Raw genomic sequence first — 26,908 nt, 5'->3', positions numbered from 1 at the left:
ACTGCCAATGAACATACATTTCAAAGCATGTGCGCTAGATGCAAGAAGAACCTGCTTCTGACCCAGAGATATAACTTGAGTTGGAAGCTCAGCTCTGAAGACTGGCAACAACTCTAGCAACTCGCACTGCCAAAATCTTTACAAGGCATCAGCACACAGCAAAAATAGAGACGAACAGGGATAGTGATTTATCAGGACTTGTATTAAAAAACGAGGGCTGTCACAAGCTGGAACTATGGGCATCACTGAAATGCTACACATTTATTCATTATCCCCAAAACAAAACAAGAAGGCTCCATTCGGGTTTCTGATTGTGCTCCTGTCTCACCCATTTATTATTTCAGATCAGTGAATTCAAAGCCTAAAAATCTCTTTTCTCCTGAATTTATATCTTTCACCGATATAAACTAGGAGTAAATCCTTGGGATTCAGTAGTCACACTGGCATAAGCAACAGCGAAGGATCTCCCTCTCGGTTCATGCAAATGAGGTCATCAAATTAAAGTTTAATTTTGCCGTATTCCCCCGCACCCCACCATGCAAAAGCAAGTCTGGAAGCTCAGCCTCATTACAGGGAATTTGTCATTCCATTGTGTGGATTAAACTGATTAATATTACATAACGCACAGAACTATGCCACTAAATGCACCACCATTGTTCATTATTTCAGGATCACGCTGTAAGGTAATGGAGAAGGAGACCGAAAGCTGACAGCAATGCAAACTAGCATAGCAGAGAGAGAGATACGGCTGCCTGCAGCACCCGCAAATTATCTATGAGGAAATTTCACCCTTCTGAAGGAGCGCGAGCGAGTTCCCAAGGGCATTGTGTTTACATCCCCCAAAATCAAGCTATTAAGGCAGAGACATTGTCAGACGCAACGGCGGCAGATAGAGAGCATTCCATCTCCATCCTCTGGTTTCTTCTCATTTGGAAACCATTTACGATCCAATCCCACAGGCAGCTTAGGGTAGAAAAACACCATAATTTGCAGTGTGCGATTTCAAATTCTACAGCTGGTTTTTATTTTTTTATTTTTTTTGTCATTGTTGCTGCTGCTTGGAAGAATATAGATGAGGAGTACTCCTTGAAGAAACCCTCGTTTTTATGCAACACTTATGACAGCATGGAAGCATCAGAGCCCGCGTTAAAACAGAGAGGTCCTCCCTCCCCCCCATTCCTCCTTAAAGCAACATGAACCATGAAAGCTGTGCTTCAGATTTGCTGGCACATGTTTTAAAAATGAATCTTGATGAATGCAAAGGAGCTTTTGAGCAGGATCTCGCTTCATTCTGATATCCCCTTTGGATATTTTAAGCCTGATCCTCATGGAAAATTCATCCAAGTCACAGAAAGAATATAATACATATATGCATTTTTAATTGTTTTTTTTTAAACAACAACCATGCAAGCAAACACTCAAAATTTCAATTTAAAAGTAGTTTGAACTTCTAAGATGAGTTTTGCCTTAACAAGGGAGCTTATCTGAGTCCACCAAAACATAGACGCTGCCAGACAAGGTAAAAAGAAAGCGATAAACTTGCTCCCCATTCAGATAAGTAGCATCCCCACCACCACCACATTGGCAGATCCCTGGGGGTATTTGATAATCCTGACCCTGGGGTTATTTGACGGAAAGACACTTTGCAGGGTGCTTTGATCCACCATCAGTCAATATTTTCAAAAAGAGCCGATCCCTATTGCTCACTTTCATCAGATACAGAACTAGGGTGGGGAATAGCACTCTTAAGCCCATCGAAATCAATACAACGTACTTCAAAGAAAATATTTGTAGGATAAGAAAGTTAATGTGAAACACGCCAATATTCCTAAATTTTAACCTGATAACATAAAGAAGAGCCTGCTGGTTGAGTCCAATGGCCCATCTGGTTCAGCATGCTGTTCTCATAGGGGCCAACCAGATCTGCCTGTGGGAAACATGCAAGGGGTGCCAACTTGAACAAAATATTGTGGAGAGCCCAAATAAACCCTGCCCTGCATAATCGATCACATGACACAATGCACAGGCCCCATTTGAATGGCAAAGTCCATCAGCGTTGGGGGGGGCAGCCTCCTCAAATATTTTCTTGGGGGGCTGTAGACTTCTCAGCCTCTAAGAGTTGGCTCCTGTGCTTCCACCTGTGAAGGCAGATCATAGCCAATGTGACTAGAAGACTCCTTATATACTTATGACTAAGAAGATGCTCACAAAACAATTGAGAAGCCCTGGGAGCCGCCATTTTGGAATTGGTGCCTTACCTCGTAATATTTGCCATCAGAATAGCAGCCACAGTTGTGAGGTAGGATGCAGCTCTTGCCGTTGAGGACGTAGCCCGCATCACACTGGCATCCTTCAACACAATAATGGTTGCACTCACTTTTCAGCCGGATGGCAGCGCAGCGGGGCTGGCACACACTCACACAACTCTCATAGTGGCTGTTGGGAGGGCAGCTGACAGCTGGAAAAAAAGAGGAAAAGCTTCTTAACACGGCAACACACCCCTACCTGATGGCCAAACTTCAATGTTCCCCTCTTGCCTTCGAGAGCGCATGCACACCAGAAGGCCCAGTATGACCAAGGGCCTGAGAAGAAGAAGAAGAGTCTGGATTTGATATCCCGCTTTATCACTACCCTAAGGAGTCTCAAAGCGGCTAACAATCTCCTTTCCCTTCCTCCCCCACAACAAACACTCTGTGAGGTGAGTGGGGCTGAGATACTTCAGAGAAGTGTGACTGGCCCAAGGTCACCCAGCAACTGCATGTGGAGGAGCGGAGACATGAACCTGGTTCCCCAGATTATGAATCTACCGCTCTTAATCACTACACCACACTGGCTTTTTGTAATTCCCAGAGATGCATTGCCTCTGTCCTTGAAACCAAGTGGGAGAAGCAGCGGGCCCACCCCCTTGTTCAGCACTATTGCCCCCAACAAGGAACCTGAAATATGGGGAGGGGGGAATTGCCGCCATCTTCCTCATGCTCCCTCTAAAATTCAGTGCTGCAGTTGCCACCAAGGAAAAGACTAAGCCAAAAGGAGTGCTTCCTTTTCTCCCTCTCCAACTGATGAAGACAATGCTTATTGAGAGACAAGAAAAGGGGAGGAGATCTACATGGCACATTGGCTCCAGACACTTTACGGTCAAATGAGAAAGAGATGCAAGCATAGCCTGATAATAGGCACAGATGAGTTGAGCAAAGGTTCTGCGGGGCCTAGAGATAAGCCACTATTATTATTATTATTATTATTATTATTATTATTATTATTATTATATTATTATTATTATTATTATTATTATTATTATTATTATGTGGACCCCTGTGAGAACAGAGTTGGCCTGGCTTTTTGTCTGACCTTCTGTACTGAGGAGAGGCAGTCCTACCATGGAGCAGTCACCTATTACCTAAATGGGAACTATAATGAAAAAGGCTCTATTCTGAACACAAGAAAATCTGGAGATCTGAAGAGAGACAGTATATTGTTCAGAGTTCTGAAACCAGTGGGGCGAAGGAAAAGCACCCGGTGCGCCTGGGGGTGGCGGGGCGAGCCCTCCACGGGGTGCCGTCTTGTCACCCCCCCCGAGAAATGGCACCTGGGGCGGACCACCTCCCGGCCCTTTCCTCTGGCACTGGAAACCAGTATAACAGAGACACCTTTCTTCAGCTTCACCGACCAACACAGGAGTCAGCAAATGGCAGTCTTGAGGCCAGATCAAGTCCTTTGAGGGCACAGTTTGCTCCCTCTGCTATTGTCCACCTGACACAAAAAGGTGGGTAACAGCAGGCCATGGTGGGGGGAGGAGGAGGTTAGACTCCTGGCTGTCCCCCACTCCAGCAAAACCAGTTCCTTATAGCCTCTGACCTAAGTGGGGTGGTGTTATTTTTTTGGTAGTGCATCAAAACTTTGATCAGAAATGACAGGAGGATTAAAAATGTGTGTGTGTGTGTGTGCACACCAGATTCAACCAAAGTGGAGGCTAGTCCATTAGAGTGCACGACATACTACCCTACCAGCTTTAGTCTGCCCTCCACCAGCTCCAACCTGCCTGATTTCTTCCTTACATCCAGTTCAGGGGTTGACGCTGATGGGCAGCTGCCTCCCGCTTGGGAGTTGCTTCCACAGGAGGCATTGATGGCCACCAGCTTGGAAGAGGATTAGACAAATTCATAGAGGAGAAAGCGATACATGGCTACTAGCCATGGTGACTATGCTCTGCCTCCATATTCAGAGGCAGTAATGTTTCTGAGTGCAAATTGCTGGAAACCAGAGGAGGAGCAAGTGCTCTTGTGCTTAAGTCCTGCGTGAGGGTTTCCATGTGGCATGAGGGTTTCCTTCTGGCATCTGAGGGTTTCCATCTGGCATCTGCATGAGGGTTTCCATCTGGCATCTGAGAACAGGATGCTGGACTAGATGGGCCATTGGCCTAATCCGGCAGGCTTTGCTCATGAAATGAAATGAATAACAATCTAGCCTTGGTTCTCTTCTTGAAGAACTCAGCTAGAAGAAGGATGGGGATGAAACTAGAATGAGTTGGTTGTGCCTGCCAGTGGCTCTGTCGCCACCTACTGTTGACCTCCCTGCCCACTGGATGCAGCCATGACTGCTCTTCCAGAGCACCTTTCTGTGCCTCTGAAAAACAACTGTATCCACCTTATGAGAGTCTGAAAAGCCAAGTTACTGCAAACATTCAAAAGATGAAAGGGCAGAATGGAGAACATCCACAAGTCCTCTGCTTCTCCTCTTTCCCCCATCTAACAGCTGCATTCAGGTCCTTGAATTTCAGGAGCAGAGCTGATTTAGGCCATCAATTTGTGAATAGAAAATGATCCAAATTTAATTTTTAAATCTTATTAGTGATGAAAATGACTTTTCAATTGATTTGCCAAACGGTCTGCCTGCCGGAGGAGCTTTGCATCTTCATTTACGAGGAGCGTAATTGAACTGTACGTTGTAATCCTATTGACCACAGAGACAAGCCTCCTTAGAACAAATACGTACTCTTTCGCTCGCATGTATAAACTAATAACATTTGCATTTGACAAATGAAGAACAACTACCGCTGGGACTAGAGATTTAACCGATATCTTTCCAGAACGGGGTTTGGATGTGCAAGAAAAATACCTTGCTTATTTAACAGTTCTTCCCATCTAACCAGGGTGGGGGTACCTGACTCCCCTTCCACCTTGGTGAAGGCACAGGACACCTGGTGTAGGGGGTACATTGGCAGGGGACAATCTGGTAGAATGCTGTAGCTGACTGTCCTTCCTTAGGTTTGTATTCAGTGATGAGGTTGTAGCGGGTTTAAAATTCATTACTATTTCTGCAGTAGGGTCCCTGTCTCCAATGTCCTAGAGCCACACAGTCAACATGAAAAGAGAGCTTTTTAGTCACGGGATGCTCCAAAGCAAAGCATTTAAGAACTCTGAAAACACAAGGTGCTTCAGTTTCAAGAGAATGGTGCGGAACACTCCAAATCATTTGCCCATGTGCATGCACAGAAAATACGTCTGACTGAAAGACAACACAGAGATATCTGCATTGATCATTGCAATGCATCTCAAATTATTATTATTGTATAATCTTAGATGGTTGTATAATCTTAGGAGTGTGGCTGTGACTATTACTAAGGGACCCAGCACTTTTGAATTTGCTACTGCACTGCTGGTTGTAGCCAACTAAGTTTTACTGAGAGCAGACCCACCAAAATTAATGATCCTATGTTAGTCATGTCTAGTAACTTCAGTGGGCCTACTCTGTAGCACAACAGGTTGGAAACAAGCAGTCTGGACAAGTTTAGCATTTCTCATTACAATTAGGCAGACTGTGCTTGGCTCAATCCAGTGAGCCACATCTGTCTCCCTCTGTTCCAAGGTCCCCCAGAAGCTTACCTTGGAACTTTGAATGGCAGAGGTGGTGGTTTTTCGTGCTCCCAGATCCCAGTGATACGTCTTTTCCTGTCAAGGACCACAAACAAGACCCAGCATCCCTGGCAGAGACACTGACACTCTGCATGCAACTCACACTGAGAAGGCTGTTTCTCTCCTCTGCTACAAGTAAAATTTCTAGGCCTTGGAGCAAGGACCATAGTGATAGCAAGTGCTTTGTAAATGTTGGATTGGAATACTCACAAAGCCCCAGTTCTTTTTTGGATGAGGCAAATGCATTTATTATTTAGACAGTGCTTCAAAAGCAAAGTGAGTGTATGGACCTACACATCTGACCGGTGGCATAGCATGGGGGGCTGGGGGGCCTTGCCCCAGGTGCATTTTTTTGAGCAGGTGCAATCAGGAGTGACCTGTTTCAGCCTGCAGGACCAAATGCAAAACTGAATGGAGCAATTAACATGTTTTGTTTTTTTTACCTTTGTACAGCAGACCTGTTACTAAATACACCCCTCTCTATCCTCCAATGAATATCCAATGAAGCACATGTTAGTATCATTTCCTTATTTGTTTGCTTGCTTTCCTTCTAATTTTATAACTTTCATCATCATCACATTTGCATTATTATTTGTTGCTATTGCTTATTAAATTTATGTCCCACTCTTCCTCCCAAAATAGCCCAGGGGCAACAAACACACAAGTGGTTAAACATCTAAAAACAACTAAAAACAATTCTAATACAGGTGCAGACTGTATTATCAGAATTCAAGGACACAAGGCAGCCAGGAAAAAATACTCAAGGTTCTGCAAAGCAAGGGGAGTAGGATGCATGGCTAGGGAGAGGCTGTGGCCTGGGAAGATCCCTGAGGGCCAGACAGAGGCTTGGAGGGCTGAACATTGCTCCAAGGCCTGAGGTTTCCCACCCCTGTGCTAAAGACTGAAACTGGGACCTTTTGCATGCACAGCTTATGGGCTCTCCCCTGTTGGTGAGCTAATTTCTGGGGCAAATTTGTCCCACATGGCACTCCAGACAATACAAGGACAACAGCTTCAACTTTTACAGCAGCCAGATCAAGGGCAGGCTGCTAGGAGATGCCACCGTAGGTTTGCAGCAATGAATCCAAGGAATTGCCAAAGTCAAAGTGAGCTTTTGTGCTGAGTGCTTAAATATCTGTCAGATTTAGGGAGCAACCCATAATTCATCCTCTTGTGGCTGCGTTTCCTTTATGAAGCCGGTGACATGAGAGATAATCTTCCGTGACTCTGGTACACATCTCTTTCATGTTGAGGCATTTGTTGAGCTATTCTTTTCCGCTGTCTCCTCTTATCTGTGTCATTTTTATCCAATACTTTCCATTTTGTCATTAGGTGCCCTAATCGGAGTCTCTGCCTCTCTCTGGGAAACCTTGGCACAGAGAAGCTCTCTCTCTCTCTCTCTTTCTTTCTTTCTTTCTTTCTTTCTTTCTTTCTTTCTTTCTTTCTTTCTTTCTTTCTTTCTTTCCATTCCTAGCAATTCACTCACTGTCTCCTTCCTGCAAACCTCAGCATCATGAAACTGTTCTCCATCTTTGATACAAGCCGAGCTCCGCTTCTGTGTACCTCAGAGGGTCTCGCAAAGATTATAAACAACAACAACATGCTCTCCATTTAAAGATCAGTCATTAAAGGAGGCAAAGAAAACTGAGAGGGAGGTCAGAGGCAGAACTGAGGAGATTTCAGATGTCTCCCTGAGCAGTTAATAACACTGAATCTGCTGTTGCAAAGTGGACCACAAAGTGACCTGGAACTGGGCAGAAGGATGGTTGCTACAGGCCAGCCATACTGATGAACTGTGGAACAGTGCCTAGCAGCTGACTCTTCAGCACCCAGGGCAAAAGCCTCGTCAGCCAGCTTTGTGCATTTAAAATAAGAATCCATGCCAATGCTCAAAGCTCACAGCCCTTGTGAAATCTGAGGCCTGAGAGGTATCATTAGGGATGAGGGGAGATATCTGATTCAGCTCGCATTTAAAGGCAGACCTGCCCAATTCAGCTTTTGCAGAGCGATATGCGAATCAAAACACAGTCATCCTTTGACATTTGCGTTTATCCGAACCTTGCCATGCATGTCCCCAGCCTAGTAATACACACAAACATTCATCAGCTAGGAGGGTCAACTTAGTGAGGACAGAGGACAAAATTGTACGGCACTAGGGGAAACTGCTTTGTGAAAACAATGTGTATGTAAAGCCAAAATGCATAGGAAAATGTGCACTGAAATGTGGTTGAATTTTCAAAAATGGATGTAGAAATGTGGGAAACTGAATTTTTGTTTTTATATGTGTTGGAAGCTGCCCAGAGTGGCTAGGGCAACCCAGCCAGATGGGTGGGGTATAAATAATAAAATTATTATAATTATTATTAAGATGGGAAATATGAGAAATAGCAAGAAGCCGAAATTGACAAATCCATCATTCCCTTTGCTTAAAGTGGGCACTCGACCCCTGTACAACACCAAGCTTCGGCCAGTGAGGAGGCGGGTGACAGATAAGAAGAAGAAGAAGAAGAAGAAGAAGAAGAAGAAGAAGAAGAAGAAGAAGAAGAAGAAGAAGGAGGAGGAGGAGGAGGAGGAGGAGGAGGAGTAGTAGTAGTAGTAGTTTGGATTTGATATCCCACTTTATCACTACCCGAAGGAGTCTCAAAGCGGCTATCATTCTGCTTTTCCTTCCTCCCCCACAACAAACACTCTGTGAGGTGAGTGAGGCTGAGAGACTTCAGAGAAGTGTGACTAGCCCAAGGTCACCCAGCAGCTGCATGTGGAGGAGCCGAGACGCGAACCCGGTTCACCAGTCTACAACTCTACCGCTCTTAACCACTACACCACACTGGCTCTCAGATAGACTAGCCAGGAAGCTTCTTACCAACTATAGCCTAGATTTTGCCCCCTATAAAAGCTTCCATGTCAAAATTTCTGACTCGCCTAGCCAACAAGACTCTTCTCTGCTGTTGTTCCCAATGACAAATCATCTCTCTCTGTGTTTTTACTGGCCCACCCCTTCCTTTTAGCATGAAGTGAGGAACCTCTGCCTCTTCAGATGTTGCTGGACTACAACTCCCTTCATTGCTGACCATTGGCCATGCAAGTTGGGACATCTCAAGGGCCATAGATTAGCAGGAGCTACGTCTAACAACACACAGCCAGCTATTTTTGAAGCTGTTAGAACAGGAAAGGAAATTAGGCCTAAGTGTGGTGATGAGACTCGAGATCTATGCACTTGCTTACTAAGAACCAGGCCTAGTCCTAGTCAGTTTGCTTTTAGACATAGTAACATAAGAAGCTGCCTTATATCACGTCATACTGTTTCTCCCTACACTAGGATGCTCTATTCTGATAGGCACTGGCTCTCCAGGAATTCAGACAGAGAATCATTCCCATCACCTGCTGACTTGATCCTTTCAACTGGAGCCAGTGTGGTTAGAGTGTCAGACTAGGACCTGGGAGAGCAGGGTGCAAATTCCCAGTCAGCCATGAAGCTCAGTGAGTGACCTTGAGCCAGTCACTGCCTCTCAACCTAAAATATCCCACAGGGTTGTTGTGAGATTAATTGAGGAGGAGCAGAACCAGGTACACCACCTTGAGCTCCTTGGAGAGAAAGGTGGGGTGTGAATGCAAGAAACAGATAATAAACTTGGACCTTCTGTGTGCTCTATCCCTGAGCTACAATCGCCTCCCCAAATTTACTTTAAGAAGAAAGCACTCCCTTAAAAAAACAACCACCCAGAAATACATCAGTGGAGCTACTGTAGATGGAACAAAAGGATAGTTTTCATGAACAACAACAGAGATTAAAACAGGCTCAGCTCACAGCACAAGGTGAAGTTTCTCCAGCCGGTGACAGCAATCCCTTGGGTCTGGCAGGTGCTGGCGTAGTTCTGCAGCCAGCTGCAAGCGGTTTGCACTGCGCCACCATCAATGCAGGTGTCAAACAGGCAGTTCTTGTAGAAGAAGGTGGGGTTGACCTTGCTGTGGCACCTGGAGAAGACACCGCTCTTGCTGGGGATCAAGCTGCACAGCTGCTGGGGCTTCCAGAAGCCTTCCACCTTACGGCAGGCAGGGCACCTGTCACCACAGCCAACCTGGCAAAAGGGGTCCCTCTTGGCCCAACTGTGGCCAAACTCATTGATGCTAGAGACGGCAAAGCCACCGGAGGTCTGGAGGTCGTCGTCAGGGTTGCTGTTGTATCGCCCACAGAGGCCGTACGTGTTGTTCTGAAGGCTCCGTGGGACGGTGACAGAGAGGAAGGTTTTCCAGTCATAGACAACCTTCAACCCAAAGTCGGTCTCCACGACAATGTGGAAGCCAAAGGCAAAGATGTTCACTTTCCCTTGTCCAAGCTTCAAGGGTAGGTAAAGGCGCTCATTGTTGATCTGCAAAGAGATGCAGTGAAGTTAGCTAGAGACTAAGACAACTGGTGTCACACCATTCTCATTCTGCATTTGTAAGTAAATAACCATTTAGTGTGGCAGCACCCACACTTTGGAACTCCCTGCTTATTGACATCAGGCAAGCACCTTCCCTTCCCTTTTTGGCACCCACTAAAAACATTTTTCCTTAGGCTAGCCTCTCTAGATGCATAGAATGTTGACTTGTTTTAATCCAATGTTTAGCTTATTATTGATTTTAATCTCTTTTTTGAACATTCTAAATTGTTGTTTTTAAACTGTTTCCTTGTTTTTGTTTACTGGTAATTTTATTACCTAATACATTTTGTAAACCACTTTAAGATTTTCCTACAACCAAGTGGTATATAAATCTTGCAAAATAAATAAATAACTAGCTTTGGGAGGTGGGTTTCAAAGAAAGATGGCCTGGCGCAGAAAACCCGGTCTTCACTCAGGTTGTGGAAATTGTTGTGTAGCTTTGGGCTAGTCACCATTTTTCTGTCCAACTTGCTCATGGGGTTGTCGTCAAGCTAAAATTCTGCTCTGAGCTCCTTGGAAGAAAGAGAATAGAACACCAGTGCCATGAAAAATTGAGTGAAAAGGGGCACATCTACCTAGCAGTTGAGAAGCACCACACACTAGTTTATAATAGTGAAACACACAGGTCACAATCCAGCTCAAAGTTGGGTTCACTGAAACCCATTGAAATCAAGGTGGAGTGTGTCTACAGGTTCATAATAAACCCTCCAGGTCATCTGGCAAATGGGGTGATTAGGGTGCAGCAATATTTACAGTCCGTAACTGTAACAGTAACAGTACACGTGCCAAATATTTGGTTTGAGTAACCTCCACCCACTTTTGACTCACAAAAACCCAACAGACCATGTGTTCATGTACAGATGGAGAGGGAGCTATGGGCAGCCATCTCATGTCAGATGGTTCTGACCTCTTCTCAGCAGGAATCCACAAGGACTGGCAGCCGGGGTTTCAGGACCTTGGCTAGCTCCAAGCACACAACTTTCTCCAGTGAAAGTTGGGCCTTGATTGATGCCTTATAAGAGCCTCCCTCTAGTTCAGTGTTTCCCAACCTTGGGCCTCCAGCTGTTTTTGAACTACAATTCCCATCATCCCTTACCACTGGTCTTGCTAGCTAGGGATGATGGGAGTTGTAGTCCAAAAACAGCTGGAGGCCCAAGGTTGGGAAACACTGCTCTAGTTGACTCCTTCTAAAGCTCCACCCACCCTGCCTGAGGAGTGTGACCCCTTAAAGGGACAAGCCTTTGACCGGAGGGTGGGGGTTGCTTCTTCCTTCTGTGGCTTCTTGCCTAATCCACTCTCTCATCCTTTGGGCAGCCTTGGCTCCTTGGGGGAACCAGGCATAGGAGAAGCTGTCTGGTTTAGGTTTGCAGGTTTGTGGCCATCAGCCTCAGATTTGGTATCTGGAACCTGGTTGTGTTCCTAAGCCAGCAGTATAGCAACTCCAGACTGGTTATCGTTGGACTAAAACCTGGGACACCAAGGTTCAAATCTTCACTCGGCCCTAAAGCTCTCTGGGTAAGCTTGGGTCAATCACTGCTCCTTAGCCTAGCCTACCTCATAGGATTGTTGTGGGGGTTAAATGTGAAGGGAGCAAACCATGTACTGCACACCACATTGAGTTCATTGGAGGAAAAAGTGGGGTATAAATTCAACCAATCAATTAGCCTTATCTATCATCTGAGGCCAAGGCCATGATAGGGACTTGTCTCTATGGAGACATTGTAATGTCCCATTACTGAGCAGTGCCAGCCCTACTGGTAGGCAAGCTGAATCAGTCCATCTTAGGTAGCAAATTCTGGATGCCATTAGGGTGAAGAACGTTGCCAAATATTTATCTTACTGCTGTCTTTTTACCATCACGCAGGGCACATTTATATTTCCTGCCTCAGGCATGAAACAACTGTTTCCAGCTGACTCTGTGACTGAGAGTCACTGAATGGCCAACTTCATCCTGACCATGATGCTAAAAGAGGTTGAATTCAAATTTTCATTTCAGTCTTTTGGGATTCCTGTTTAACACTTCTGTGGATTTTTTGCTATTTAAAAGAGAACAAGCCAACAACATTCTGCTCCCGGGAGGACTGAGCCCAGACATGTAAAAACAGTGACAGAAGAGTTTCATCCATGACAGTGTTTTCCTCCTTCAACTGTGCAGGAAAAAAATAAATACACGAAGCTACCCTTGACAACCCAATATGCAAAGGAAACAATATTTAACAGTGCATTTAAGCCCTGTTGGTTTCCACAACACTTAAACATATCTAGCTCTTTCTGGTTTGCAGTCACTGCAAAGTTATATCCTGGAAATAAAGGCTATCAATGACTACTAGGCATGATGACAAGGTTCTCTCTCCACTGTTGGAGGCAGTATGCCTCTGAATGCCAATGAAGGGATCCAGGGATAGATTCACTATGAAAATGAAAAAAATTAAGCTTCAGGGACACTAATCCCAGAGGGGCTCCAGAAGTGACTTTAATCCACACTGCTTAAAAGATTGGGTCTGGTAGACCCAATTTCATCATTTTATGATGCATCATGCATGTATATAACATTTCTCTAATTTTCATCCCCCAAACTATAAGCCATAGGAAATTTTGATTCACTTTATTTACTTTGACATGGGATATAATCCAGTATAACAATTTTAATCAAAATATGAGATGTTCGTGTGTGTGTGTGTGTGTATGCTAATTCTTGTGGAACAACCCCATTGAAGAAGATAGCAGTGGCTACCCAGACCTCGTTGCTGGTTATGAAGGGGCCCATAAATGTAGGTTTTCTAGTGCTGGGATCAGACCAATGGCCCACCCAGTCCAGCATCCTGTTTGCACAGTGGCCAACCAGATGCCTGTGGAAAACCTGCAAGCAGGACCCGAGCACAAGAGCATCCTACCATCTTGTGGTTTCAAGCAAGCATTACTGCTCCTCAGACACAGGAGGACAGGAGTTGACAGTCATCTTTCAGGAGTTGCTAGAGCACCCTTTCTCAACCTGTGGGTCCCCAGTTGTTGCTGAACTACAACTCCCATCCTCCCTGAGCTCTGGCCTTGCTAGCCAGGGGTGATGGGAGTTGTAGTCCAACAACATCTGGGGACCCACAGGTCTGCTAGAGGATGCCAGTCCCTCAAAGGCGGTCCTGTCCTTTGCTCCCCAGAAGAATTCGCCATGAATTTACATCTCCATCCACCTATTCTCTTTCCGCTCCCTTGCCCAACGTCCTCAACCCCTCGAAGCATTTGTCATCTCCCCATCATAAATGGAGAGCTGCTTGGCTCTCAGACACAATGTGACCCCAGTTCAATATCTAATTGAAGTTAAAACCCAAAGTCAAAACAAAAAAATTTCCTTCCAGTAGCACCTTAAAGACCAACTAAGTTAGTTCTTGGTATGAGCTTTCGTGTGCATGCACACTTCTTCAGATACCTGAAGAAGTATCTGAAGAAGTGTGCATGCACTCGAAAGCTCATACCAAGAACTAACTTAGTTGGTCTTTAAGGTGCTACTGGAAGGAATTTTGTTTTGTTTTGACTATGGCAGACCAACACGGCTACCTATCTGTAATTAAAACCCAAAGGTTTCACTGACAGTGGCTGAGTTTGTATCAGTAGCAGTGAGAACAAGAGAAAAACTCACCACCTAAAACTGGAAGGGGCTAACCTGAGATTGTTGTGGTTTCTATGTTCTACTTTTCCATCTGTTTTGTTCTGACATTTGTATGTATTGCATGCTTTCTCAATTCTGGTCGACAGACTGTCATAAATCGATTCAGTGTCGCTGCGTTAACTCACCAGCACGGTGTGCTTGTAGGCCCGGTGGATAATGATGTTGTAACTGAAGACCTCCACTTCCACCTGCTTCACCCACAAGGCCAGGGAAGGATCCCGATCCTCATTCTTGGCAGTGACCGTAAACTCGGGGAAGGTTTCCAACCTCTCTGACCTCTGCCGGGAGATGGTGGTGCAGAGGACCAGGGGGCAGCTGCTCTGAAAATCGAAAGCAAACCCATCAAAGGTCAAGTAATGGCCGTAGCCGGAGACGATGCAGGAGGCGTCGGTGCGAGCCTGGCAGTAATAAAGGCCGCTCTCCTCCATGCAGTACTCATCCTCTTTGCAGGGGATGTTCTCGCAGTGCACGCTGTTGTCGGAGCCGTTGCAGTAGCAGAAATACTGGCAGTCAATGTCCATCCAGAAGGACTGGTTGGTAGAGAGCTGGTGGCCTTCAAAGCTGCAGCCGCACTCAGTCCTGGGAATGCACTGGGTACCCCGGAGGGCAAAGCCATCGTCACATTGACAGCCCTCCGTGCAGGTGTCCAGGCAGATGGGACCCATCCCTAGGCTTTCGCAGGACTCCGAACAGGTCATGCACTCCTCAAAGTGGCTGTTCTCCGGGCAGGTGAGAGCTGGAGCAAGACAAAAAAGGGGGGAAGCACAGGTTCAGCTGGCAGCCAGCCACTTTCTCTTGAAGTCCTGCCATGCTGTGCCTCGACATTAGATAGATAAACTTTATTTGCATTAGCCAATGGCCGTAGCAACATAAAACAAGCAATATATACAATTAAAAAACAACAACAATGGATAAAAAGGACCATCAAATGACCAAGACCATTGTTCAAATAGGGGCCCTTAATGTGAGGGCGATCTGGCTGCGACATCTGCCTCGACATTGTAGCATGGCTCAGGGTAGAAAAGCAATGAAAAACTCAGGAGATAGGGGTTAGTTCCGATCCTGAATTACCTTCCCGGCTTCCACACCTAAGGGCTTACCCACTCTTACCTTTTGCCCGTCTCTTCCCAGTCACAGGTCCATGCTTAAAAGTTCCTTGTCTGAGCATTTCTGTTTTCACCCTGGAGCTTTTCCTGTGAAAACCCGCCACTCAGTGAGCAATCGGAGCAAACATCAATTCAGGTTGTTTTTTCCCCCAGATTGCCATTTGCTCCAATTGAACTTTAAAGAGCAGGTTTTTGCAAGGAAAGCTCTGGGGCAAAAATTAAGTTAAGTGTTCAGACACAGAGCCTGTAAAGAGCAGAGGAAAGGTAAGTTTGGATAAACCCTTAGTCTTGTCCGGGTCTAGACAGGACTGTGTTTTGCACCTATCTGCAAGGAAATCCTGTAATGAGCATAGGTGTCGATGTCTTTAGAATCCCAAATTGCTGTTTAAATTGGGGGAAAGCTACATTCTAGTCCTTATGCTTTTGAACAGAAGCCTGGAAATGCATGCAGGCAAGGTTAATTCCCGAAAAACATAAACAAAATGTCAGCACAGGATTAAAAATTCAACAAGCCGAGCACACTCCGGTCTGCAACTGTCAAAGATATCAGGGAGAGGTTTAAAACCATTCTGCTTCTCTGGGAGCTCATAATCACAGGCTCCAGACCAGGGCTATTCATCCCTCTCTCCTTTTTTGAGCAGAAGGATATGGGCTGTCAGGTCTAACTAAGGCCAATCACTCTGGGCTCAGTCTTGCCCAGCCCCTCCCTTATACAATCCTAGCGATCAGGGTTGATCAATTGTTTGCTCAAGTGCTTTGTAGTATAAACGCCCTGGATGTGCCATGTGCATTCCCATTTTCAAACTAAGCAAGAAAGGTGCATACACAAGCCTCTCTCCATGGCAATATGGATGGCCATCTGTCAGGTGTTCTTTAGGTGTGATTCCTGCATTGCAGGGAGTCCCTCCCAACTCTACAATTCTATGGTTCCATAAACAGTTTCCCCCATGGCTGGGTGGGGTTGGGGGTTATAATCAGGATCATACAATGAAACTGATTCAGGACAGGCAACAGGCAACCCCAGTTTAACATACTTAACCTTTGGAACTCACTGCCCCATGATGGGGTGGTCACCAGTTTAGAAGGCTTTAAAAGGGAGTTAGATTTCTCCTCCATTCATTTGCCCATCAGTGGATATTAGATTAAACAGGGACTGCCATGTTCAGAGCCAGTATACCTCTAAGAGGTCTGATTCTCTTCCCTTTCTTCCTTCCTGCTTTGTGTGTGTCGGGAGGAAGGATCCTTGACCCTCTGCACTAGTTTGGTAGCTACGAATTGCTCTTGAACTTGATGCTGTAATGTTCAGCAATTTAGAAACAGGAGGGAAGTCGGGATAGCCTAGGATGCTTTCAGCTAAATCCTCCGGAGGGAGTTTTATTAGGGGAGAGACAATGCAAAGCCTTGCAATATTACTGCATGGTTTTATTCTTATTCAAGCTGCATTATTACTTGCTTTGTCAATTATTGTCATTCAAATTGTCATTGTGTTGCATTGCCTTGTTTAGTGTCCTTTCAGCGTTGTGCTACATTACACAGCCTTGGGCTAGATGGAGTTTCCTTCCTGTTTACCCTGTTATTTCTTCCTCTCTTTTTCCTGCATATCAATAGGCTGTTAAATGCCCTCTCCCCTTCTGAGGTTTCGAGCAGCTGGTGTTCAGAAGCATTACTCCTTCTGACCCTGGAGGCAGAGCATAGCATCATGACTAGTAGTTATTGATAGCCTCCTCCATGAAGTTTTCCCATCCCCTTTTAAAGTCATCCAAGTTCATGGCCATCACTGCCTCTTCTGCGAGTGTGTTCCATAGTTTAACTATCAGGAACCTGTGGCCCTTCTTACTGGTTCAGCTTTATTCACTTGGGTGCTGAATATCAGCAGATCCACAAATCTTGGGAACGAACTAGGTCTGTTGCCTTTAAGCCCTGCTTTAGGGTTTCCTGAAGGCATCTGATTGGCCACCATGAGAAGGAGAGGGCTGGACCAGGTCTTATCCAGGAGGTCTGATCCAGGTCTGATCCAGGAGGGCTCTTTTTATGTAGGTGGTTTCTAGACAGGAAACCAGGTTTCTGAAACCCCCTTTTACATATTATGATTAAAGGAGTCCTTAGTCCTGTCCATTCACTTCAGTGAATCTACTCTGAGCAGGACAAGCATTGGATAGAGCTCTGTGCTTCAGTAAAGGGCCGCTCAGTGGCCTAGTTTTGTACAAAATGCTAACTCGTTTTTTGTTTAGCTAAAGTGTGGTCTGAGTGTCCAAACCTAGCTCTGGCAACAAACCATGATTCTGGCAACAAATCACAATGCGAAACAGTTCCCTAACTGTGACTTCTTTTAACTCTGGTTTCAAGTTCGTAAGATGATTTGTGGGTTGTTGTTGTTGTTTTTTAAAAAAGCTTAGTTAAAACAAACCATAGTTTAGCATTATGTATGACTGCACCCTTAAAATATTCGCAGACTTCTGAGTTTGTGTGAAAGCTCATCGCCTGCCAAATCTCAAATTCCACGTCCTTCCATTTGCATCAACTCGCCTAAGCCTTCTTGAGCTTCCGCAGTGTGAACTTCCTACATCTGCCTTTAGATTATGATAATAATACCACTGTCAGCAAGAATATTACCATAGCTAAACAACTCCCCCCCTCCCCCAACCATCTCGCTCATTCAAATTAGCCTCTGTTGTTACAGCTTAAGTCGGGATCTCTACTGCAATTCAAGAATACGGCGCAATAAAACTCCTGATGTCTCCTAGAACGCATTCTATGAAAATTACTTAATTAAGAAAGTGCATCTAGAGGCAAAAAGCAACTGGAAAGAGAGAGAGAAAACACCCCAGGCTCAAAGGTATTGTTTTCGCAGCACAGTTTTAATTTATATTTTACATAGATGAGTGAAATGCATTATGATGGGTGAGATGGATGTGTGTATTTTGCAGGTATGTGTGTGACATACCTGAATCCTGTTATGGGTTCCAGGTTCTCATGTCTAGGAGGTGGAGAGGCAGCCTTCCTTGGGTGTGGTTGCACTCCTCTGAAAGGAGCAGGTTTGCACTGTGGTGGTGCTTCTGGATTCAACACTATGGCTGGAGGCTCAAGAGGCCTCAGTGGCTAGAAGGGCCTTTAAAAAAAAAAAATTCCAGCTGGTTCTCCAGCTATGACCTATTTTTGTTAGAGATCACTATACTCCACGCATTGGAACCTTCAAAGTTGGATTATTATGATGTGCCCTACGTGGAGCTATCCCTGAAGACGACTGGGAAATTCCAGTTAGCTCAAAATGCAGCAGCCAAATTCCTGGCTGGGTTTCCACCTACATCTCATATAAACCCTGTTTCAAAACTGGTTGCCAGTTCATTTCCAGGCCAATTCAAGGTACTCACATTGTTGTTTAAAGTCCTAAATGACTCAGACCCCCAATATCTGAAAAACCACCCTTCTTTTCTACAGACTCTCTTGGGTGCTGAAACTGGCAGAGGGAGCCTTCTTAGTTACCTTCAGAAGCTCAGGTGACTGTGGCCCAGGAGAGGGTCTTCTCTGTGGTGGCCCCTAAGCTGCAGAACTCTCTCCCCAGAAAGGTCTGCCTGGCACCTTCATTATACAGCTTCTGGAGAATGCTGCCCTTGGTTTTTGACACTTGAGGTGTATGATTTGAGGACCCGCCTTATTTTTTATTATTGTAAGTTGTTTTAAATTGTTTTTAATATTGTGTTTTAATGTTGCAACCTGCCCTGGGGGCCTTAGCGTGAAGGATGGGAAATAAATAAATACAATACAGTGTTACCTTGGGTTAATAACTTAATGTATTCTGGAGGTCTGTTCTTAACCTGAAACTGTTCTTAACCTGAGGTACCACTTTAGCTAATGGGGCCTCCCGCTGCTGCTGCGCTGCCGCTGCATGATTTCTGTTCTCATCCTGAAGCAAAGTTCTTAACCTGAGGTACTATTTCTGGGCTAGCAGAGTCTGTAACCTGAAGCGTCTGTAACCCGAGGTACCACTGTACAATACACTGAGCCTTTGCGGATAAAAGGTACACACTGAATGGCAGGACTCAAAGGACCACATATAAGCCTTTGAGCACACAGTGCAAGCTCCTTAGATCTTAAGCTGTATAAAATAAATAATCCATGAAGACTAGTAATTTACTTTTTAAAAAATGGAACCCAGGTTTTAAGGGACTTGTGGAGGTCTGCTCAAATGGCCACACCTTTGACAAAAAGATGCATGCACTGACTTACGGCAAAAGTCAAAGCTTCTCCACGGACCGATGTCCACTTCTGCATTCTTGCAGGCGCTGGCATACCGGGCTACTGAGTCACAGAGCTCTGACTGGTTCCCCCCACTCTGGCACAGGCGGAAGAGGCAGGTCCGATAGTAAGCAGAGACATTCACCACTGAGTGGCACTCCAGGAAGGAGCTGTTGGTGGGATCATTGATGATGCCACATTTCGATCGGCTCCGGTAGTCCTTCAGGAGCTCCGAATCGTTGTTGCAGGCCTTGAGAAGGTCGCCGCACTCCCCGTTGCAAATCTCATTGAAGGTTGTCCAGCTGTCCAGGAAAACCGCCAGGTTGTCCGTGCACTTCCGGTTAGGGAAGCAGAATTCGTCGCTGCTGTTCCCGTTGAAAAAGCCACAGAGGCCCCCGGTGCAGTTGAAATAGATAGTTGAGAGGCGTATCTCCAGCATGCCAGAGTCCAAGTACAGGATATGTATGAGCCCTTCGGACTCAACCACGGTCCCGTTTTTGCTGCGGTAGATTTCCAGTTGGCCGGAAGGATGGAAATATGGAAGCTCCATTTCATATCCATTCACCTGCAAAAAGGGTGGGGGTGGGGGAAGAACAAATGAATGAACGAAGAGGAAAGCTGATGAGATGAGCAAGTGGTGCCTAGTGTCGATTGGGAATAGGAGGGTGAAAAGCAGGGAGGCTAACAGTAGGTGGCGCCAGAGCCAGAACAAAGGCTTATCCACATTTTGTCTTGTTCTTGGTATTTTTTACCCCCACTATGCAAAAATCTCCAAATGAATCCAAACTTCAATGTCTAAAATCCCTGGTAGAGGACAAGGATCCTGACATCATGTTAAGGGTAGTCAAATTCTGTGCAATTGCCATAAAATGTAGGGAACAAGCTGTGCTATCATAATGATTAAGGTTTTAAATGATAATTTTAGGTTATATGTTAGTGACTAAGTTTTAATTTATATATATATTTAACTGTTGCTATATCTATATTGTCCCTCTTATACCTAATTGCAAATTCAAATGTTTCCCTATCGTGTTTTATGACTACCTTGATATTGTATGTGGGCTGGAACTGGTCTGTGACCGAAATAATAAAATTCATTTGTTCATTCTTGTTCTGGTGCCTTCCTCTGGGGAAAACCGCTCTTTAGCGCCTATTTGGAGCAAACGGCAATTGGATTTTCTGCTGTGGCTCAGTAGCAGAGCACCTCTTTGCATGCAGAGGAACCCGGGTTCAATCCCTGACATGTCCAGGTAGGGCTGAGAGAGGACTCCTGCCTAAAACCCTGGAGAGCTGCTGCCAGCCAGAGCAGACGATACTGCACTAGATGAACCAATGGTCTAACTCAGTGTAAGGTATCTTCTTGTGTCCCCATGTTCTATCAACATCCCTACTCCTGCATTTAAGCCTCTCAGCTTAATTGATTCCTGGCCTTTCCCTCCCTTTCTTCTCTTCAAAACTGTTGAAATGTGCATTGGAAAGTCCTTGGGCAAGGAAGAACAGGGCTGGCTGTGTCTGCCCAAGCTATTCTCTTCTTCTTATGGTCTCTGGGGTTCAGCAATAGGTTTGGGATGTGGGTAGCTGAATGACAATGCTAGCCAATTGACTACTGGCTTTGCTGAGTGGTAGACTACCTTTGAACATGGGGGTTTCTTATAGCTATCATGGCTAGTAGCTATATGGACTGTCCTTGAAAAGGCCTAATCCCAAAGATGTGGGATTGGTGCAGTAATACGGTGATCTGTAAGGGCTCTTTGATGCAAAGAAATCACAAGGATTTCTTCAAATAAACCATCCCACTCTCTAATTCATGGGTAGGCAAACTAAGGCCCGGGGGCTGGATCCGGCCCAATCGCCTTCTAAATCTGGCCCATGGACAGTCCAGGAATCAGTATGTTTTTACATGAGTAGAATGTGTGCTTTTATTTAAAATGCATATCTGGGTTATTTGTGGGGCATAGGAATTCATTCATTTCTTCTTCTTCTTCTTCAAAATAATAGTCCAGCCCTCCACAAGGTCTGAGGGACAGTGGACCGGCCCCCTGCTGGAAAAGTGTGCTGACCCCAGCATCTAATTTTTGGGAAGTGATTTGTTCCTGTGGTTGTTGCAGAGCAAACCATTCTAGGCACTTGCACCCCTGATATTTTAAAACAAACAAATCTGAGATGATCACAGTATGCAAGTCAGAGACGCTTGATCTGACAGAGGTGTGTGTGAGACACATTGATCTGCAGATGCAGACATCCAGTGTGTAAACATGCATTTGTTGGAATGAACAGGGGGGTGGGGGTGGAAAGAAGCAGGGATGGAGTCTGACTACTAAGCGTGGGTTTGCAAAATCAGTTTTTACAGCAAAATGTCATCACAAAATGTCACCACCAGATTGACGAAAAGGTGAATTTGTTTTTATAATGTCTCTCCTCTGCTTCCTATCACACATTAGCAGTGCCCATACATGCAAGCAAATCGTGTGAGACAGGTTCGAAGGTGCTGTTTGTGCTGAAAACTGCTTTAAATAAATTGTCCAGCGCGAACGCTTGCTAAAGCACACATCCTTCCACCAGGTGGCAGTGTTGCCTATGCGCATGAGCCTAGGATGTAGAGAGGAGTTTCCCAGTGTTCAAGCCAGTGGGCAGAGGCACTACTGCCTGGGACATGTAAATCCATCTTGCTCCTATGTCAGTCCAGAAAGTCTGTCAGGTTTCTGTACGGCTTTGGAAGCCTGCAAAATTTAGGGAGGGGGTTGAAAATAAAACTCATAATATCTCTATGTTGTGACTACAACCTGGGATATTGTATATACAGTTCTCATCAGCTCACCTTGAAAAGGATATTGTAGAGCTGGAAAAAGTTTAGAAAAGAACGATCAAGGGGATACAGGAACTCCCCTAGGAGGAAAAGTGACTAGGCTTCAGGCTTATTAGTTTGGGGGGGAAAGGTGAGTCTGGGGCAGGGACATGATAGAGGTGAATAGGATTGTGTGGAGATATGTTTGTCTCCGTCTCTTAGGATACTAAGACCTGGGAACATCCAGTGATGTTGAGTGTTAGAAGATTCAGAACTTCTTCACACGACACATAGTTAAACTATGGAATTTGCTCCTGCAGGAGGCAGTTATGCCTACAAACTTGGATGGCTCTAAAAGACAAATTCACTAAGGATAAGGCTACTCCTTCTCCTTCAGTTTCCAGTAACTGGTATTCAAGAAGCATTGCTGCTTCCAGCCGCGGTGGCAGAGGATAGCCATTGTGGCTAGTAGCCACTGACAGCCTTTATCCTTCATGAATTTGTCCAATAATCTTTCAAAGCCATTCAGGTTGGTGGCCGTCGCTGCTTCATGTGGAAGGGAAGTTTCATGTGGAAGTGAGTTCCATAGTTAGGGGGCTCCACACTCTCATCCTACAGTCCTGACTGAAGTTGCCTAAAATTTCATATTTTACATTTGTGATTCGACATTCAAACATAAAATACAAAAATTAAATATTGAATTATCTGAATTCTCCGGCCTCCTTCCTCCCCTCCGTGGAGTCCACCAACATTTTCTTCTCCATCTCATACCATTTTCTATTTATCTATATAACTCAAATTTTAACCATAGTCAAAGTTTCCTAAACTTTCTGCTATTTATATATTTTTAAAGCTGCATGTAAATTTCGCTCATGCAGATAGCATCCTCTCCCTCCCTCCCTCTCTCTCTATCTGTCTTTTTAAGAGACACACAATTATTTTAACTGTGAGCAGCACAGCGTCAAGCTGAGGTTGTTTGATCACTCATGTAAACTCATTTTGTGTCTTCCGTCATTAGTGTTAACACTGCCTGATAAAATGCGTATCTGGGGGAGAATGTCAGCGGCGGGTGTAGCTAATGAGACACTCTGCATTTCCTATCACAGATGATCCTCCGTCTTGGCAGGATTAAGAAAAGAACCAACTCTTGTTTTCATCAGGCAGCCAGGACAGGGGGGCAGATGACACGTTCAGTATGAACACACTTGTTATTATTGCTAAGCATTGTTTTGCTGGCTTGGAAGACCTGCATCTTAACCACTGGCTCAGCATCTGAGTGGATATTCGCAAACAATCACATATTTGCAGTACACAATGAATGTTATATTCAGTTCCACCAGAACTCTTTGCTCTGCTGTGTCAGGCTGTGGATCTGTCCAGGCCAAGAGTGGGGAAACTTTTGGGCCTGATCCAGGCTTGATTATTGTAACTCACTCTACCTGGGGCTACCCTTGAGACTGACCCAGAAACTCCAGCGGGTGCAGAGTGCTGCAGCGAGACTCCTTACGGGGTCCTCGCCGTGGGATCACATTCACCCAGTGCTATACCAGCTGCACTGGCTCCCGGTGGAGTACAGGATCAGGTTTAAGGTGCTGGTTTTAACCTTTAAAGCCCTATACAGCCTAGGACCCTCATACCTACTGGATCGCCTCTCCTGGTATGTCCCACAGAGGATCTTACGGTCTTCAAATAAAAACATCTTGGAGATCCCAGACCCCAGGGAGATTAGACTGGCCTCAACCAGAGCCAGGGCTTTTTCTGCTGTGGCCCCGATCTGGTGGAATGCTCTGTCACAAGAGACTAGGGCCCTGCAGGACTTGACATCTTTCCGCAGGGCCTGCAAGACAGAGCTGTTCCACCAGGCCTTTGGCCAAGGCACAGTCTGACCCCCTCCTTCTGTAATCCTCATAGAACTCTAGCCCAATACAATTTCATTATATTATTATTATTATTATTATTATTATTATTATTATTATTATCAGGATCAGCCTTGTGGGCCACGTTTGACAAGTGGGCACAGCTGCCTACCTGTCAAAATCCATTGTGCTTACTCCGAGGCTTAAAAATGAACCAGGAAGAGACCAGCAAAGTTTTTTCCACATCTCCCCATGTTTCCCCTTTAAGTCTCTAAGATCAGAGACTTAAAGATGGGAGGTGGGGAAACCCCCAGACTGCATTTAGGGGGCACATAAGGGGAGGACAGTAGGACCTGGGAGATCAGGGTTCAATCCCCACTCAGCTCTGAAGTTCACTGGGTGACCTTCCACCAGCAGAATTTACTGAGCATTGACTCAAGCCAGTACCTTGATTTCAGAGTTGTCCACACCTCCAATTTTGACTTCCTGGCTGGCAAGATGGATGATCAGGCTCCGAAGCCAGTCAAGACTTGATTCTGGTTTCTTTTTGCTGATGTCCACTTCCAGAAAGCTGGGTCTGTCCGGGCAGGTTTTGACCAGTGTGTAGGAGTTGTCTGGGGGGTAAGCGAACGTGACGCCGTCAAAGGTATGCAACACCTGATCCTGGGAGACCAGACACAACGTCTCCCTCTTGGGATAGCAGCCCTGGTAGCCATTTTCCACGGCACAGACCTCTCCTTCTTGGCAGGAGGAGTTGAAGCAGGTGACCTCCCCTCCGTCCTCGCACCAACACTGCACCGTGCAGTCCACCGAGGCCCAGAACGACTCTCCGATGGCGTGGTACTGGCCGTCCACATCGCAGCCGCACTGGTGGATCGGGACACACAGGTCTGTGCTGAGGACGTAGCCCTCGTTGCAGTCACAGCCTTCGGTGCAAGGGGAGGTGCAGGTCAGGGGGGCAGTGAGGTCCGAGCAGGTGGCCGGGCAGCTGCTGGTACACACAGAGTAGTGGCTGGACTCTGGACACTGCACAGCAGCAGCTGGAAGAAGCAGACAAGGGACATTGATTGATTTAGCCAGTTCATTTATTGCATTCATAGTCATTCATAGTCCACCTTTTTCTCCAAGGAGCTCGCAGGTGGCACACATGGTTCCTCTTCTTCCACACAACAATCCTGCAAGGTAGGTTAAGTTGAGAGTGAGTGACTGGCCTGGTGAGCTTCATGGCTGAGTGGGGATTCAAACCCTGGTTTCCCAGGCCGGAGCCCAACACTCTAACCACTACACCACACAGGCTGTCATTTAGCTTAAGAACATAACAAGAGCCTTGCTGGATCAGAGGCCAATGGTCCATCTAGTCCAGCAACCGGATGCCCATGCAAAGCCCACAAGCAGAACCTGATCACAACACCACTGTCCCCATTTGTGAGTCCCAGTGATTGGCTTTCAGAGGCTCACTGCCTCTGGCAGTAGAGATGGAACATAACCTTTATGGCCGGTAGCCATTCCTAGCTTTATCCTCCATGATAGCTTCTGGGGTTGTGCTGTCTGGGGCTGATGGGAGCTGTGGTCCAAAACAGATGGTCTAATAATCCCTTACTTACGCAACCGATCACAGCATCCTCTTAGGAGTCTCGTTCTGCATTATGTCAAAATTGGCCCAACAATGTGGCAGCCTTTGGAACTCCCTGCCACACAAGCACTCCTCTATTGCCTTTCTGGTGCCTGGTGAAGGAGTTCCCCTTTCAGCAAGCCTTCCAAGTGGAGAACTATATCCCCAGTTTGTACTTGTATGGGATTTTGAAATGAATTGCTGCTGTTGTTTTGAACTGTGTTTACATATTTAATTGTGATTTAATCAGTAATATTTTTCTAGAAAAAAGGGTGCCGGAATGCACCATGAACACCTCCCTCATTCTCTTAGAATGGCAAAGGCGTCCGGCTGAGAGGTGCCGGAAATGAATTTCAGTGAGCTCTGGCTGAAAAAAAGCCATGTGTTCTGTTGTTGTTGTTTTTTATGTGAAATCTGTGTTATTCGTGCAGGGGTTGGACTGGATGACCTTTGGAGTCCCTTCCAACTCTGCAATTCTATGGTTCTATGATTATACTGTGTGTACTGATTATATTGTCAATCACTTTGGAATGGCTCACGGGAAGCGATTAATAAATGACATTAATCATCATCACATCTGCAAGGCATCAGCTTTTATAAGGCTCTCTTAAGCTAGCAGATGGTTATACCTGAGACACATATTAGTGCTAGTCCGAATCAGAGAAGACCCTGCCTGAAACCCTGGAGATCTGCTGCCAGTCAGTGCAGGCAATATTTAGCTAGATGCATCAGTATAAGGCAGCTTCCTATGTTCACAGTTCCTTTTCCTTTTCTGAGTTGGGCAGGTGAAAATCAAGATGAAATTGGCTGTATGATGCAGGTGACAAATGAGAGAGAGAGAGGCAAGCCAGTACAGATGCCCCCAATTTATCCAAGCCCCAAATGTCAGCCGTAAATCCTGCCGTGCCTCTCACTCGAATTCAACGCGGGCACTTAAATTCCTTCCACCGACCCAGCATTGAATTCCACCCAGGGAGCAAAGAACAAGCTAGAGTGGTTTCGCTTCTGCTTGTCCTTTGCTTGTTGCTCCTTAGTTACTTCAAGTGTCCCTTTGTCTTTTCTTGGATTGTAAACAGGGAGAGGGCTGAATCAGCTTTCATGGCAACAATGCTTACTTGAATCCCAGACCCTCTTGGCTTTTCTATGTTAAGCTCATTCAGTGTTTGGATGGAGAGCTTTTTCCCCCCTCCCCCCCCCTTGCTCCCATCAACGTTTCTCGAAGGCTGCTGAAACCACAGCTCTTCTCAGAAAGGGAATCCAAAGTTAACCTTACATTCCTCACCCTCAAGCCTGGGTACAAGAAACTGCTC

General features: G+C 45.7%; 1 protein-coding gene across 1 annotated transcript in view; it reads right to left on the bottom strand.

Annotated features, from left to right (window-relative positions):
- TECTA (tectorin alpha) overlaps positions 1 to 26,908 on the bottom strand; it is an 83,206-nt gene that overhangs the window by 21,414 nt on the left and 34,884 nt on the right. Inside the window, exons 8-12 of the mRNA XM_081890087.1 lie at positions 24,434 to 25,026; positions 19,337 to 19,910; positions 14,129 to 14,739; positions 9,724 to 10,285; positions 2,259 to 2,458 (exon numbers count right to left, since the gene is read on the bottom strand). Coding sequence (XP_081746213.1) covers positions 2,259 to 2,458; positions 9,724 to 10,285; positions 14,129 to 14,739; positions 19,337 to 19,910; positions 24,434 to 25,026 — 2,540 coding nt within the window. The remainder of the gene's footprint in view (positions 1 to 2,258; positions 2,459 to 9,723; positions 10,286 to 14,128; positions 14,740 to 19,336; positions 19,911 to 24,433; positions 25,027 to 26,908) is intronic.

This window comes from Podarcis melisellensis (genome assembly GCF_964234715.1).
Source record: "Podarcis melisellensis genome assembly, chromosome: 15".
Taxonomy (NCBI): Eukaryota; Metazoa; Chordata; class Lepidosauria; order Squamata; family Lacertidae; genus Podarcis; species Podarcis melisellensis.
Note: the sequence above shows the minus strand (reverse complement) of the source record. Positions and strands in the feature narration are given on the sequence as shown.